This window comes from Nannobrachium achirus, assembly GCF_963921795.1.
Source record: "Nannobrachium achirus genome assembly, chromosome: 7".
Classification (NCBI taxonomy): domain Eukaryota; kingdom Metazoa; phylum Chordata; class Actinopteri; order Myctophiformes; family Myctophidae; genus Nannobrachium; species Nannobrachium achirus.
Window position 1 is genome coordinate 56,373,231 of NC_137816.1, and position 17,484 is coordinate 56,390,714.

Below are 17,484 nucleotides of genomic sequence, written 5' to 3' on the forward strand. Positions count from 1 at the left end.
GGACAACTTAAGGGCTGAGCTCCACACCATCGAGGGACTGCTCAAAGATGTCCTCATGAGGAAGACGCTGGTACAATCCAGGCTGGATCAACTGGATCCAAATGGACCTGGCTGTTCAAGCTCCACTCCGGACCGTACCTGGACATCGGTCGTTAGGAATGGGAGGAAGCGCTCTCTCCCCTGGTTCTCTCCCGATAACTCCATTAACCCTATCCCACTGGCCAACTTCTTTTCCCCACTGGCCCGCTCTCGTTCTCGTGATCCACAAGCCACCCCGGAGCCAAAGACTATCAGTAAGCTAGCCTTGGCTAATGGGGTGCTAACTCCACAGGCTTGTTTACATGGGCCAGCAGCTAGCACTAGCATTAGCAGCAAGCTAGCTGCAGCTAACAAGCTAGCTGCAGCTAATGGGACGCTAGCCTCTGCTACGGTAGCGTGTGTAGCAACCAGGTTGCTAGGAGACCCTCGTCCGCGATCTGACCACCAGCCACAGGTCCACTCCAACTCTAATAGGAAGCGCTCCTGTCCTCCATCGTCCCCAGTAATCCAACGCAAACGCTCTCGCCGACAGACCCCCTCGCCTCCTCTCTCCCAACGGCTGAAGCGTGTCCCCACTACACTGTCCATCGTAACGCTGGACACAGCTGTTGCCAATTGTGACGTCACGATCTCTAGTGACGTCACCAGCTGCAAGGAAACTCCAGACGAGCCACTAGTGTCTGTGTCCGCTGACAGTATCGTGAATGGGGGTTCCCCAATCGACATGCTGGACTCGGCTGCTACGAACTGTGACGTTACTATATATAGTAATATTAGCACTGATTCAATGGACGCTACCAGCAAAGATAACCTAGTCGAATCCCCAGAAATAGCAACTGACCCCGCTGCCAACAATGCCTCAGTGGCAAATAGTTCTATGATTAATCCTCTGTTTTCCAAGCTCATTAAGTTTAATGGATGCTCTAAGGATAAATCTCCAGAGATTATCATTTTTGGAGATTCTCTAATTAGAGCCGTTCTGGTCCCTGGTGCCATTACCTACTGTCTCCCGGGTGGAAAAGTCCATACTATGATTGAATTGGTTCCTGTCATCCTAGATCATCATCCCTCTGTACATACACTGCTTTTTCATGTTGGCACAAATGACGTGTTAAACAGACAATCCGTTAAGCTTAGGTATAATCTTGCATCACTCGCCACCACTGTTCAGAGCCTGGGCAAAAAGTGTGTATTTTCTGGTCCCATCCCAGCGCCTTCCAAAAGTCCAGAACACTTTAGTAGGCTTTTGAGTTTGCACGACTGGCAAAAAACCTTTTGTCTGTCCAATAAATTAGGTTTTATTAGCAACTTCGACAGTTTCTGGACATGTAATCACTTGTACAAAAAAGATGGCCTGCACCTTAACTTAAAAGGCACCACTTTATTAATCACTCGCATCATTGAATTCTTTGATTTTAGTTTTAAGTGACATGCACCCAAGCATGATCCCACCATACTAGATCCACACAGTAATATTCCTGAACATATCCCTTTGGGTCATGCATTTTCCATACCCCCCACCAGCCCACTGACCATCCCTGTTCTCATCAGGACCAGACACTCTGTCACCAACTGCTTCACCCCCCGTACAGCCATTCCATCTAACCTCACTTGCATTCCCCGCCTTCCTATAGCCCCTCCCTTGAAACCAGTTCCATTTAAAATGGCCCTATTAAATGCCAGGTCTGCTTGTAACAAGCCTTTTATTTTAAGGGACTTTGTTAAAACACATGATCTTGATTTCTTGTTCATAACAGAGACTTGGCTAAAAGACAATGACAATGTTACTGTTAACAAGCTCTGCCCCGCTGGCTGCAACATTATAAATGCCCCTAGGTCATCCCGTGGAGGTGGCTTAGCCACTATTTTCTCAAAGCAGTTTGTGTGCCGTTCGGTGCAAATAGATACCTTTAATACTTTTGAGGCACTCCTTCTCAGGATCGGATCTGCAACTTCTCTTTTCATTCTACTCTGTTATCGCCCTCCAGCAGGCTCCAAAAGTGAGTTTTTACTTGAATTCTTAGATTTTTTATCCTCGGTTGTTATGAAGGTTGACCACCTGGTACTGACCGGCGATTTCAATTTTCATATTGATAATCCTCTTGACACTCTAGCAAATGATTTCATTAGCATTACTAATTCGTTAAATTTGACTCAGCATGTGTCTGGGCCGACACATGACCAGGGTCACACGCTGGACTTAGTTTTTACAATGGGATTGGACATAAATAATCTATGTGTGGGTGAGTTTTTTATGTCTGACCACAAATACATTTGCTTTAATATAGATTTTATTGCAGAGTTGCAACCCAGCAATCGCTCAGTCCGTTCTCGCTTTCTCAACAGCTCCTCTGCGGATAAGTTTTCATCTGCTTTTTCTGACCTTAGTAAGGAGGTGACAGTTCTGACCAACACCAATGACCTCGTAGGTCACTTTAATAACCTATGCCTGTCTGCACTAGATTTAGTTGCCCCCATCAGAATAAAAAATAAACGGGCGGATGCTGTCACTTCATCCCCTTGGATGAATGATGACATCCGTAGTCTAAAAAGACAATGCAGGAAAATAGAGCGGAAATGGAAAAAGTGCAAGGACTTAATTCACTTCACTCATATGAAGGAACTTTTGTCTGCATTTAACCACAAAATTGAGGAGGCAAGAACTGCATATTTTTCAAATGTAATTACCTCTAACGTAAATAAGCCAAGAGCGCTTTTTGCGGTTATCAACTCTCTGGTTAACCCGGCTCCCACTGTAGTTCCTGTCTTCTCCAACGCTGACTGTGAACAATTTCTATCATTCTTTATCAACAAAGTTGATAACATAAGGTCCATGATAACCCCACCTAGTAGTACCACCATAGTTGACCTCTCACCCCCAGCTTCCACATTATGTCAGTTTAATACAATCACCTTGCTTGATCTTTCACAAATTCTGTCTCATATGCACCCGTCTTCTAGCCCTGTCGACATCATACCCACTGCACTTTTGAAAGATGTTTTTAACTGTTTGAGTCCCTACATTTTGTCAATCATCAATAGCTCCCTATCCTCTGGCTGTGTACCCAATCACTTTAAACATGCAATTATTCAACCACTCTTAAAAAAACCTAGCCTTGACCCATCAGTTCACAGTAATTACAGACCAATATCTAAACTCCCCTTCATTTCCAAAGTTTTAGAAAAGGTTGTTTGTAACCAGCTCTTAAATTTTCTGAATAATAATAACACTTTTGACAAGTTTCAGTCTGGGTTCCGCCAGAAGCACAGCACTGAAACCGCACTTCTCCGAGTCTCCAGCGACATCCTTATGAGGGCTGATGTTGGAGAATGCTCAGTGCTGTTGCTGCTAGATTTAAGTGCAGCGTTCGACACAATCGATCATTCCATCCTTCTCGATAGGCTCCAACGGTGCGTGGGCATAACAGGCTCGGCCTTAGAATGGTTCTCATCATATTTATCAGGGAGAAGTGTTGCTGTTGCCGTCAGCGACTACACTTCCTCCTCAGCTCCCTTGACCTGTGGGGTCCCCCAGGGCTCCATACTTGGTCCTGTCCTTTTTTCCCTCTATATGCTCCCCCTCGGCACCCTTATTAACAGCTTCAAAGGCATGTCATATCATTGTTATGCTGACGATACACAGCTGTATCTTTCCTTTAAGAAAAACAACCTCAGCAAACTCACAGTCATGCATGACTGTTTAACCGGCATTAAAAACTGGATGGCACACAATTTCCTACAGCTCAACGCAGACAAAACAGAAATTCTCATCATAGGCCCTGAGATTAGCGCAAATGAAATTCGGCTGTCCCTTGGCCCATTGGCATCAAATGTCAAACAGACAGCAAGAAATTTAGGAGTCTTTTTTGACACAAACTTGAATTTTGAGTTTCACATTAAAAAGGTCACCCAGTCCTGCTTTTATCACCTACGTAATATTGCAAAAATAAAGTCAATTATATCTCCTCAAGATTTGGAAACAATTATTCATGCCTTCGTATCCTCCCGTCTTGATTACTGCAACGGACTCTACACCACCCTGAGCTGTTCATCACTATCCAGACTTCAATTAGTACAAAACACTGCAGCCAGAATCCTCACCAACACCAACCGTAGAGCACACATCACCCCGGTTTTAAAATCACTCCACTGGCTACCCATCAAAGCCAGAATAGATTTTAAAATACTTTTAATTACTTTTAAAGCGTTGCATGGGCTGGCCCCGCTGTACATCATGGACTTACTGCCCCCTAAACCTAACTCAAGATCTCTCAGATCCTCAAACAAGGGCCTTCTGAAGGTCCCCGGGACGAACCTTAAGACAAAGGGAGACCGGGCGTTTGCAGTGGTAGCGCCTACGTTGTGGAACGCCCTACCCTTGGTGTTAAAAAATGCTGTGTCAGTCGACAGTTTTAAACGTTTATTGAAAACACATCTGTTTCAATTACATTTTATATCTTGAAGTTTTACTGGCCTTATTGCTAGGGTCACTGTTTTTATTTTTTGCACTTTCTCTTTTCTTTTCTTGTTTGCTTTTATACTGTTGTGTTGTAGGTTGAACTTGTTTTACTTGCTGTTATTGTTTTTATCCACTGTAAAGCACTTTGTAACATTGTTTGGAAAGGTGCTATATAAATAAAACTTACTCACTTACTTACTTACATATATGGTGTTCCATGCGAGCCCACACTGTTTCGTAGGAACAGTATTTCTAGTTACACAATAGTGTACAAAACGCCAGTCGAGGCAGATGTGGATGTGGCAGAAAACACGTTTCCATCTAATTGCCTTGCATTGTGTTAGAAACCAGCTGACACTTTTGGTGTAAGCGGGTCAAATTTGACCCTGTGATTTAACTCAGCCCAATAACCCCCCCCCCCCAACCCCAGCATCATAGCTGACTTGTTATGCACTCATATCAAGTAGTAGACTATTATTACACTTCCTATAATGAAGACAATGGATAATGATGATCTACATTGTGGTATTGATACTTTTACTTTAGTACAGAATGTGAGTACTTCTTTCATCACTGTGCAAAAACACACACACACACACACACACACACACACACACACACACACACACACACACACACACACACACACACACACACACACACACACACACACACACACACACCACACACACACACACACACAGACTTACGTCACATGTGTACTGCACTTCATCCACTGCATATTTCTGCTTGAAGTGCTCTCTGGGATGGATCCTGTCAACATAATAAAAATCAAACCAGGTTTGAAGTGAGTGGTGGATGTGAGCAGTTAATTTCAGGGTGGCTTGTGTGAATGTGTGTGTGTGTGTGTCTGTGTGTGTCTGTGTGTGTGTGTGTGTGTGTGTGTGTGTGTGTGTGTGTGTGTGTGTGTGTGTGTGTGTCTGTGTGTCTGTGTGTGTGTGTGTGTGTGTGTGTGTGTGTGTGTGTGCGTGCGTGCGTGCGTGCGTGCGTGCGTGCGTGCGTGCGTGCGTGCGACTCAACAGGGCTACTTGGTCACCAGCGCTACTTGGTCACCAGCGGTATTGCAGCTCATGATAAGTAACATTGTAGTAGTAACATACGGACAAAGTCACTCTTACAAGACTGTGTGACCACCGCTCAAAAATACTGAATTAAATGATACGAAAGACAGGGGCGCAGTATAACTAAACCTTTTAAACAAACGGACCCTATTCTTGGGCGACGGTAATAGCATGCGTGTATTTGTACAGCGGGGTTCTCAGAGTAATGGACCAAAATATTCTGTGTATGATATGGACTTTATTATTATTATTATTATTATTATTAAAACAAACCCTAGCATCCCTATTGTGGGGGGAACATTCGCCAAAAGTTAACATCTATGAGCTTATATATTATAGATTGTCTATTTTCGGTGAAGAAGTTTGGTGTAGAGTGAAAGAAGAGTACAGAGCCAATGATCAAGTTAACTAAGTATTGGAGATTTAAGACAAGTGGTTAAAAAACAAATCAAGCATATTAGAAGTGCACTTACAGCAGACGCTGTGTAACACCTCTAAGGTCATGAACTTTGCCATTACACACTAGGGGTGTAACGATATAGTAACTGAATCGAACAATTGTTTTTAATTTGCAATGATCTACAATATCGATATGCAAAAGCAAATATCGTACCGGTTGGCTCTGTAAATCGTATCGTATCGTTTTACAATGCAAAAATCTGTATTGAATCATTTTGCAATGCAAATAATCGATTGTATGGAAACTAAGTATTTGTGCCTTGTATTTAGCAATTTTAAGAAATATAGCTCTCTTGGTCTATTGATAAATGTGTGTAATCTCTGTGTCTAGGTGTGGGTTTGTCCATGTGTGTTGTAATATAATTTCCATACAGTATATTTGCTAAATAATCACAGTGTTTACTTATTTATATCCATAATAATAGTTTGACCTTAAAAAACCTGCTCTATTGACACGTTTCACACAGATTTAATGTCTTTGCTAAATAGTTACAATATCGATTTTAAATCATTGAATCGAATCGTATCGTATCACCATGAATGAACCAATATCGTTCATGTATCGTATCGTCAACCATGTATCGTGATACGTATCGTATCGTTGTTCAAATGTATAGTTACACCCCTATTACACACCAATATGTGTGCACGTCTTAAGCTGGCCGCACACTAGCCGATAATCGGGCTATTTAATTACCCTCCCGACAATCGGGCTGCCACCGACTGAAACGGGCCCGACAATCGGGCATGAACGTCGTCTAGCGTGAGGTCTCACAGATCCACTCGGAGCCCAGCCGAGTGGCTCGGAGGACGATCGGGGGTTGCCCGACTCTTTTCAAACATGTTTGATATTTTCCTGGATCAGTACTGGTCTGGAATAGCAGCAGGGGACTGATTGAAAATAGGTACAGCAGCCGCTGATAGACGCAAGTCTCTGAGCATCTGAGTGACAGAGCTATCTCTTTTTCTCTCTCTACGCGCACGCACGCGCGCACACACACACACACACACACACACACACACACACACACACACACACACACACACACACACACACACACACACACACACACACACACACACACACACACACACACACACACACACACACACACACACACACACACACACACACACACACACACACACACACACACACACACACACAATCAATCAACAAAGACGTAAAACTAGGCCAAACCAATTAGTGCAAGTCTGGACTCGCTAATAACTTTCCAGCTCTGCTCTCCTCCTCCAACTCCAATTAAGTTACATTAAACTTATGGTTCTCACTCTCAAATGTATGATAAACCTGTGCATTCTCCATGTTTCCACCTCAAAGAGAGAGAGAGTTCTTCAAATGGACCAGACAGAACCGTCCTCTTTCTCTCTCTCTCTCTCTCTCTCTCTCTCTCTCTCTCTCTCTGGGACATTGGATTTGGATCTCCGTGCCCTCGGATCTTTTTTTAATGATTAGTCTATATTTGATTGATCCATCCGCCCACACCGCGATAATTTGTTAAAAGACAGGGGAAATCATGATTGAAAGCATATAGGCCATGGCCACTAAAGTAAAAGCAGACACGTGCCTGTCTTGAACTTGAACCTGTCTTGAACTTGAACCGTCCGTGGTGGAAGCAGCCTACAACAGCAGCTCACCCCACGTCAGTCACTTTCTCTGATGGTCCGTGCACGGTGCAGTTATGTAATCTCTACTCCTTTCAAGTTCCAATTGGCCATAGGTACAGCGTGTAGTTTAATTAATGGGCCATCATCAACTCGTTGTTTGATCTACCAGCTGGGTTAACAACTCCTGGCTACTCCGGGCACAGCGCGCCCCGCATAGCCAGGCGTTTCGTATTTTAACAGACAGCAGGTTTAGAAAATATGCGCGCACGTTACCTTAACTATTATAAAATAAAACGACTTTATCAAAACTGACAATGATAAACCTGGAGCGGACATGAAAGAAACATAATGGATATAGGCCTAATAGGCCTGTCCTTTTTAAAGCATTAGCCTACAGTATATTTGGGACTGAAAACTAGTCCCCCCCCAAAAAAAAAGCAATACACATAAATACACTGCTTATTATTTCAAATAATGATCCACATCCATCCTCCCAGGTTGTATCATGATTGCTTGCGATGGGAATTAAAACTCAATGGTCGCGAGTTTGTTTTATATCAGCAGAAATAGTCACTACCAGTCCGTCAGGCGCAGACTGGAGTGGGAACAGCGCACGAGTGCAAGTAGGCCTACACGCCCACTGCCTGATCTACAAACCCTACAATGTGGCGCGGAGGGACGCAGTTTGATCTTGGAGATCTGATGTTCTCTGCGCAACACAGTCATACGACTAATCATAAATCAGACACCATGAGAAGCACCAGCAGAAAGCGCGCAGCACTTGACTTTAGCAGTGGAGAGAGAGGGGGAAAGTCGATCAGAGTTGATCCATGGATGAACATGAAACGCGTCAAAGTGAACTCATAGTCATAGTATCATTTGAAGCTTTTTTTTTTTGTTCGTTGCGTGAGGCAATGGTGTGTTTGTGAGTGGATAGCATAATGTGTTTGTTTGTATGTGCGTCTGCGCGCGTGTTGCAAGGCGAAGCTCTCGGAACAGTGACGTTTTGTATTCATTATATAAATTATTTATTTATTATTGCTGTGTTTGGGCCCGACTCAATCGGAATAGAATCCTGTAGCGTGCGGTGCGCCCGACTGTTCAAAACGGCTAGTGTGAGCCCGTTTAGATTCTCTGGCCAGATAATCTGAAAAAATGATCCTGTAGTGTTTAATTCTACCCGATTCAGTCGGGCCCGATTATCGTGTAGTGTATGGCCAGCTTTACTGACAACATATAAGGCTGGATCTGCCGATCTGGTCATACAAATATGATTCTGTAGTCATGAGACAGTTGCAGAACTGAAAGAGAAAATGAAACAAGAAAAGAGTCCTCTGCAACATGAAACAGCTGACATTTATAACCGCTGAATGACAAATTTTATAGAGTAATATGTTTCTTATCTTCTAAACTAAAGACCGCTCTCAAGTAGTCATAAAGAATTGGACGGCTACTTTCCTCACAAAATGCAAATTTGTATCAACATCCTTGCAATTTTTTTTTACCAAGTTCATCTAAAAGTGATAATTCCCGTGTTATTTTAGCATAATCCCGTAGGCGCTAGGGAAGCTGCTTTTAATGCTTCAGGCATGATTTGTTTTCCATTCCACACACACCCCGTGTGGCGTGCGTCAGTGTTAGTAATAAGAACCATTTTCAGGCATTTACAGTAGTCACTCTATCCATGTTAAATTCAAATGCCCAAGATGAAAGTCAAGGAAGGCATGGTATGAAATATACAACCAATTATTTAGTCCTGTACGTATGCACACGCACAGTACTTTACAGTTTGTTTTCACTATTAATTCAGGAAGCAATATATTACATGGCACAATATTCACTAATTCAAACAGTGACTGTGGCAGAACATCAAACATTATTTCTGGGCCCCAAGTTGCTGTTCAAGAAACACTTAATTGGTCATGCCTTTTAATGAACAAGAGCAAGGCAACATAAAAGTGTTTAAATTATAATTATATAGATCAAAAAATGATGTTATTCAATATGTCTGTCCATAGTACTGTCACAATTTCCTTATACTACTTTTATTCAATTTAACCATGAATGAATTATAAAACAGAGATAAAAAGGAGACAATTTCCTTTGTGAATTATCTTCCTTTTACAACGTTGAAAAATAATCTATATGAAAATAATGTATTTTGAAATCCGAATAAAACATTCTGCATAACTTTTGTTCACTAGACAATATCAGTGGTTTTCAACCAGTGGTCTGGGGACCACCAGTGGTCCCTGAGGGGGCTCCAGGTGGTCCCAGCTAAATGATAGAGAGTTGGTAACCAAATGGACCCTTATACAGTAGATCTTTAACTCTTGAGAGTGTTAAACATCTGCATTACGTATTTTAGTCTACACAGAACGTAGAATGTAGAAGAAGTGTACATTTCTTTTGATCAACGTGTTCCTGTTATCTCTCCTATGGTACCACATCAATACAGCATGGACTTGTGGATAAACTCTTATCCAACGATAACAACGTTTTCTACGTTTTGGGTCTGAGAGGCTTAAGCTAATCAAATGGTGGTCCGTGGCTAGGGATGGGACGATATGAAAATTTCATATCACGATTATTGTGACAAAAGAAATCGTGATTTACGATATTATCACGATAATCAAAGTCCATTATCCTGGGGCGGAACATTTGCCAAAAAATAGCATACAAGCTCGCGTCGCGACGCGTTGTGAGCTTGTAAATCGGCTATTTTTTTCGCAAAGACATTTAATAGAGTAAAAAAAAAAGACTCAAGTACGTATATTATAAGTATGTTTTACTAATAAATGGTTTAAGTGGTACCGGGTATGCAGTTCGGCAAATAAAGGTGAATTAATCCCAGTGCATGACGGAGGACGATAAATTAAATCTCCACGATACGATTATCGTTCGTGAGTGTTTTTTATCGCGATAAACGATAATACCGCGTATCGTCCCATCCCAATCCGTGGCAAAATTCGCTCAAATGGCAAAATGAAATAATGGACCTTGACATGAAAATTGGTTGAATACCATTGACCTAAATCATACTGGCAAACTCAATCTGGTGCCCAGCCTCTTGTAAAGCTCTGTAGAGATCAGTGTAACTCACTCTCCCATCCATGTGCCGTAGCTGTCTGGCAGCTTAGGGACAAACAGGATGGATCTCCCGGTGGCCACATCAATGGCTCCGTAGCAGTCTGCTTCAGTCACTCCAAAAGCCCAGTGGAAGAATGACTCCTAAAGCACCAAGAAGCAGTGTTAACACCACTAAAGCTATGACGGAAAAATCTTTGTCCACTACCTTTTTTTTTTAACTGACCAAAACTAAATAAAAACTAAGCTATGATGACTAAAACTAAGACTAAATATGCAGACAATTTTGTCAACAACTTCAAAAAAATAGACTAAAATGTTAGGGAAGGACTAGTGGAGAAGAGATCCAGTAGACCAGGGGTCTTAAAAAGGGGGTCTGCTGGGATACTGCAGGGGGTCCCCAAATTTGTCTTTAAATATATATATATATATTTTTTAATAGCTTGTATACATGATTATTTTGACATTGGTTCTCAGTTAATATGGTATTAATCTATTATTTTAACTCATTGACTGCCAAGGCACGAGTTTCACGAGTTATTACAGTACTCCCAGGCTGCCACAGCCCGAGTTTCCCGAGTTGGAAGCCATTTTGAAAAAAAAAAAAATATATATATATATTTATTTTTTTTTTCAAAAAATTTTTTTATAAAAAAATTTCTAAAAATGCCTCAAATGTATTAGGCATGATCGCAATTGCGAAATTGCATGTTTAGCCCCATAACAAACACATCTTTCAAAATGTCAAAAATGGCTGTTTTGTCTGACTTTGAAGGCTTGTATCTCATGAATGCCTGAACGGATTTCCAAGCGGATTTTTTTGTTTGAAAGCTGTTAAAAAGTACTACACATATGGTGCATGATCTAGGCATGGGCGTGCACGATCCGTGCACTAAAAATTGATCCGTGCACTAGAAATTTAGGAAGGTGGCAGTGTTTGTTTTGTCTGACTTTGAAGGCTTCTATCTCATGAATGCCTGAACGGATTTCCAAGCGGATTTTTTTGTTTGAAAGCTGTTAAAAAGTACTACACATATGGTGCATATATGGTGCATGGGCGTGCACGATCCGTGCACTAAAAATTGATCCGTGCACTAGAAATTTAGGAACGTGGCATCCTGGTACTTGGCGGCCATCTTGAAAAGGGCATTCAATGAGTTAATAGCATAGTGTAGAATGCACAATAACATGGTATGTTTATAGACATGAAACACAATTTTATACATAAATATACAATATATGTTGTAGCCCACCCCCACCCTACAAGGTAGGGGGTCCCTGCTCCATCTCTCCATCAGTTTGGTGGTCCCTGGCCTGAAAACGAGGAAAACCCCTGCAGTAGACGTTATTTTATGTTTGATTGCACTTGGGTGCTCTGAAAATAGCAGGTCTACAATCTCGCATCACAGCGATGAGCTTGTAGGTCGGCTATTAGCAGCATGCAACCAAGTGTAAATATGTAGACTATTACTCATTATTACCCGGCTTGTTTGGATGCTTGATTCTGATTGGTCGAGCGCTGAAATCAGCGGTGAATTATAGGCGTATAATGACCGCTCCGCTCTATAATTCACCGCTGCCTAATCAAAGGCTCAGAGCAGCTGCTGTATTCAGGCTGCACTGCGTGGATTTAGTGCCGTATCCAACATGGCAGCCATGTAAATAAACACACAGCGTCATTTACAACCAAACGTTGCTCTGAAGAATGTTTAAAAAACCTTTGAGGCGAGAAATAGACGACGCAGTAACAGAAAATGGATTCTATTTGATCAGCACTTCCTTGTTTTCCAAGGTGACCGTGTTGCGCTCGGGGGGACGCACTTTCAGCCGTCTGTAAACAAGGAAATACTTTGTTTTGATTTTAGTTTTGAGTCAAATTATTAATTTTATGTATTAGCCGGGTAATAAGTGCTTATATGGACACTTCGGGCTGATAATTATTAGCCCGTCGTGTCCATATAAGCCATAATGACCGCGCAGCAAGACCTTATCGCATACTAATCAAAGGGCAGTTAATAGAGCTTTTGAGGTTGTACTGGATGGGGCACCCCTGGCAGTGGCACCCGTGGAGGCCATAGCCCACACTTTGAACTGACAACCCAGAATTCCGGATTAGTGCTTTTCTTCCGTCACCAGTCATAGAGGCAAAAAAAATAAAAAATCTAGGGCACGGCAGCTACTCGCCTTTTTACGTCAGCTCCACAGAGACAAATCTCTCCGCCATTATGAAGGAGAGATGTAAACAAAACAACAAATGAAAAAGGGAAAAAAATACAGATCGTTCTGGGATATCATAACATCCGATTAACGGACAATTAATTCATCATATCGGTATCGGACGATGTTGGCCTATCAGTTCGATAGCAAATATTGGTATCGAACCGATAACAAAATAATATATCGGGTTTATTTTATTTTAAAAATAATTGATTAGAGCAACATTTCAGTCGTGAGACATTCCTCAGGCTTAAATAATTATGTTGAAAAATATATTAAGAAGTCTGAAAAAGCCTTGTGTGATGATGAAGGCTGCAGATTCTATCAGTGTTTTCTGGGGGAGACCTTACCTGTCTGAAGACCTGGTCGGTGTCGGTGCAGTACCTCTGCTGCTGCTCCCCTCCTTGCAGCAGCACCACAGACCTGGGCTGGAGGAGGCCCTCTTTGGCCCTCAGCCCCTCAACCAGTCGCCGGCGGTTCTCTGCAAACAGGGCCGCAGACACCCGGAGGGTGTCCTTCCCAAGCCAGAAGACTGGTCTGTGGAGAGGAGGGAGATGGATGGATGGGTGAGGAGCGTTATTTAGGTTGGGGCTTCTCTAATGACAAAACAGTGGGCATAAAAGCCTCAGTGCAATTTTAGCTAAATACTGAAACGAGGTAGACTAGTCAGTCATAAATTGAACACACATACTGTCAACATATAGTAGCCAATACTCCCAGTGGGGAGTCTGGGGACCCCACAAAATAATCACATTTGAACTGGGGACTGGGGTTCCACAGATAAATAGTGGGAAACGAGCAGATCTACAAGCTCACCTGGCATTGCAAGGCATAAAGAGCTTGTACATGGGCTATTTTCTTTTTCTTTGTTGCTTCTTTCCAATATTATTAGAACATTTTGGCCAACGTTTTACCAGTTTTATAGTGTATTATGTTGATTACTTTTGATGCAGTAATGGTATTTTTCTCTTTAACGGTATTAAAACGCTTTTAAATGTCCTTAAATTGTCACATCACTGTCATCTGGGTACCCTCCAAAAATGTGGGTCCCGACCCACAGGTTGAGAACCACTGCCCTAAAAAACATGTAGTGTTGTTTTGAGTGGGAATAAAACACAGAAGCACCCTGGAGGAAGAAGGGACTAAGAAAGGGGAGGAGCCAAACCCAGTTCCTGTTTCTACACAAGGTCTCGGTCGTGTAGCCCTTCTTCAGGAAGCCTGGGAAAAGTCTACACAACGTTGTTGCTCTTTAATAAAAATGTCCCTTGAACGTGCAAGTGGCAGTGTGACTGTGCGGGTATAACCTTTACCAATTCATCTCTCCTACAGTACTGCTTTGTGGCCTACGTTCCTGCTTGTGCGGAAGTCTTCTTTTAACTGTTTCTGCACAAACACTGAGGTAGTGTTCCCAGAGGCCAAAAACTATGGAAACATTTCACCCCAAGAACTGAAGCGAACTCTACAAATGCCTAAATCAGTAATTCTTAAATGTGTTTTGGACTCCCTAAAAGGCCACAAATGACAAGTATTTGGCTGAGTGCAGACCTCCACTATTTTTGCCAGGGACCCCCAGAAGAGAAGATTTTACACTTTGAACAAAAATGATCAAAAATAGCAGATCTAGAAGATTGCAGCACGGCACAAAGGGACAAGCTGTGAGCTAGATCTGCCATGTTTTAATAGCCAACAAAAACCTAAAATGACATATGCTTAAGCTTTGCCAGTTATAATGGAAGGTAAACACTTCCTGGTTTAATTGAGGCCGCTGACCTGGCGGTCCAAACAGTAAAGCACGGGTTTGAGTCTCAGAATTATCTTTACTGCATGTCTCTGCCCACTCTCTCTGTCTCTCCCCGTTTCCTGTCTATCTCCACTATACCTATAAATACAAGGCAGAAAAGCTCTTAAAAAATAAATATATATATATATATATATATATAATATATATATATACATATACACACACACACACACACACACACACACACACACACACACACACATATATTTTTTTAGCAGAAGGGAACAATCATGTTCGTGTCCATCTAGCCCCCAGTAGAGTCTGTGCTGGAAAGGAAGTGAAAGTGCAATGCAAGGTTACTAGGCTTCCGGCAGTGACTCAGGAGGTAGGGTAGAGCGGCTGCTTGGGAACCGGAAGGTTCCAGAGTTAGTGTCGAAGTGTCCTTGAGCAGGACTCTGAACCCCTAGCTTCTCCCAATGTGCTGGTTGGGTCCTTGCATGGTTGATCCATCAGGTTAAATTAAAACGTGGACATTCTGCATAATGAGTAGGCTACGTTTTACTTTTGGTACTTTTAAGTACATTTTTAATAATTTTGAATTCCGGACTTTTACTTGTAACAGACTGTTTCTACATTGCAGTAGCCATTCGAGTAAATGACTTTTTTCTATTGATTATTCACGCCATGGAGACTTGAGTTCAATAATATGTTTTTGTGTTTGTTGCATTCCTAAGAGAAACAATTGATTATAGTAAATGTACCCCCATTGATTATGAATGGGGACCCAAATACAAGGGCCTGGATGGGGACCCAAATGCATTGGGTGAGAATCAATGGAGGTAAATTTACTTGACCCTTGACCCTAAATGTACCCCCCAGTGATTCTAACCCAAATGCAGGAAAGCAACGAATACAAAAAAATATGATTGAACTCAAGTCTCCATGGCGTGACTAATCAACCAACCCAACCCCCCCGGCGGACCCTACTCAGCCTTATAACTTGGTGTCTCCTTAAGCGCTCCTTAAGAATGAGATAATTCATAATAAAACGTGATCTTTGCTCTGTGTCTCCAGTCCGATTAGATAATAACAGATAAATCTCATCCAACTTCAGAACGGACCAAAGGTTAATATAAACCATAACCGACACCGCTCTTCACTGCTGCCTGCCACTGTCAGCTTCACAGAAGCAGCTGACAAAGCAGTAAATATACACATTAAACACTGTGGTTTAAACCGTTTTCACATCAAGGTCCATTATTTATTCTGCATTTGAGCCACGGACCACCATTTGAAGAGATTTAGCCTCTGAGACTTTGAATATTTTACTACAGTTGTTGGATACGAATTTGAATTCCATGCTGTATTGAGGCAGGCAAACATTGATCAAAATAACAATGCTTCTACATTATGTAGGCCTAATTGTGTAGACTTCTGTAAATGAAGTAATGCAGATGTTAATAATTTAACTCTTTGAGAGTGTAAAATGAAATTAAACCATTACAGGTCCATTTGGTTTAATTTTACGCTCTCAAGAGTTAAAGATCTATTATAAGGGTCCATCTGGTTGCCAATCTCCATCATTTATCTGGGGACCACCTGGAACCCCCTCAAGGACCACTGGTGGTCCCCAGACCACTGGTTGAGAACCACTGATATACAGTAACACAGAATACCTGTAGCAGAACTGCTATTCTGCTATTCGTTTCTGCTTTTATCCTAATCTCAATATCTATTAATCTGGAAGGTATTCATCAGTGGGCTACTATAGCCATCACAAAGAGCATACACAATGCCCCAAAACCCCTCAAAAGAAAGGGAGGGTAATCTATATATTTTATGATTGTCTGACCAGTGGTGGAAAAAGTACACTTTTTTTGTTTACTTGGGCCTAAGTAAAAGTATCAATACTGCAATGCAGAAATACTCTTAAGTAAAAGTCTGGTAATCAAGTATTGGCATTAAAATGTACTTAAATATTATACAATCAATAAAAATATTTTTAAAATAGCAGATCTACAAGCTCAAAGTTTAAACAGGGCGTAAGTGGTTAAAGTAGGTTTTGTAATGATGATCTATCTACAGTAACTAGCAACTAAAGTTGCCTCTCAGATGTAGTGGAGTAGAAGTGAAAGTACAGCAAATTGGAAATACTCCAGTAATGTAAAAGTAGCTCAAAATCGTACTGTATTACAGTACTTGAGTAAATGTACTGAGTTATTACTTTACACTACACCACTGTGTCTGACATAGATAATATAATCATAACATTGTACAAGTTACTGTGTTGTATAGTGAACTTTGAGCGAGCAACTCTTGAGAGACTTAAAAAAAAAACATCATTCAATGGAACGTATATGCTGTAAAATGACGGCAAATTACCGCGATATTTTGAGAAAGCACATGTTTTTAAAGGCTATAAAATGCCTTACACAAAGAAATAATATAAATAGACAGTTTTGTATAATAATAATGTTGATCAGACAGAGCTGAACTTACTGTGCTGCTGCTGCCATCATGCTTTGCGTCCACTGGCACTGCACAGCTGTCACGTGATAGGCTGCCAGCGGTCACGTGACACGGCTTTGAGGAAGCAGATCAGCTGACTGCATCCTCTCTCTCTCTCTCTCTCTCTCTCTCTCTCTCTCTCTCTCTCTCTCTCTCTCTCTCTCTCTCCTCCCTTTTTTCCTCTTTTCTTTTTTTTAATGAATGGTAAAAATCTCAATGCATAATGGCATGCAGGGCAGGCATACATTGGGAACCATTACTCT

At 41.8% G+C, this 17,484-nt stretch overlaps 1 protein-coding gene across 1 annotated transcript in view; it reads right to left on the bottom strand.

The window, feature by feature from the left end:
• pepd (peptidase D) overlaps nucleotides 1-17,244 on the bottom strand; it is a 36,295-nt gene extending 19,051 nt beyond the window's left edge. Inside the window, exons 1-4 of the mRNA XM_080729272.1 lie at nucleotides 17,213-17,244; nucleotides 13,323-13,509; nucleotides 10,772-10,899; nucleotides 5,209-5,272 (exon numbers count right to left, since the gene is read on the bottom strand). Coding sequence (XP_080585398.1) covers nucleotides 5,209-5,272; nucleotides 10,772-10,899; nucleotides 13,323-13,509; nucleotides 17,213-17,232 — 399 coding nt within the window. The 5' untranslated portion in view covers nucleotides 17,233-17,244. The remainder of the gene's footprint in view (nucleotides 1-5,208; nucleotides 5,273-10,771; nucleotides 10,900-13,322; nucleotides 13,510-17,212) is intronic.
• Between the last annotated feature and the right edge of the window lie 240 nt (nucleotides 17,245-17,484).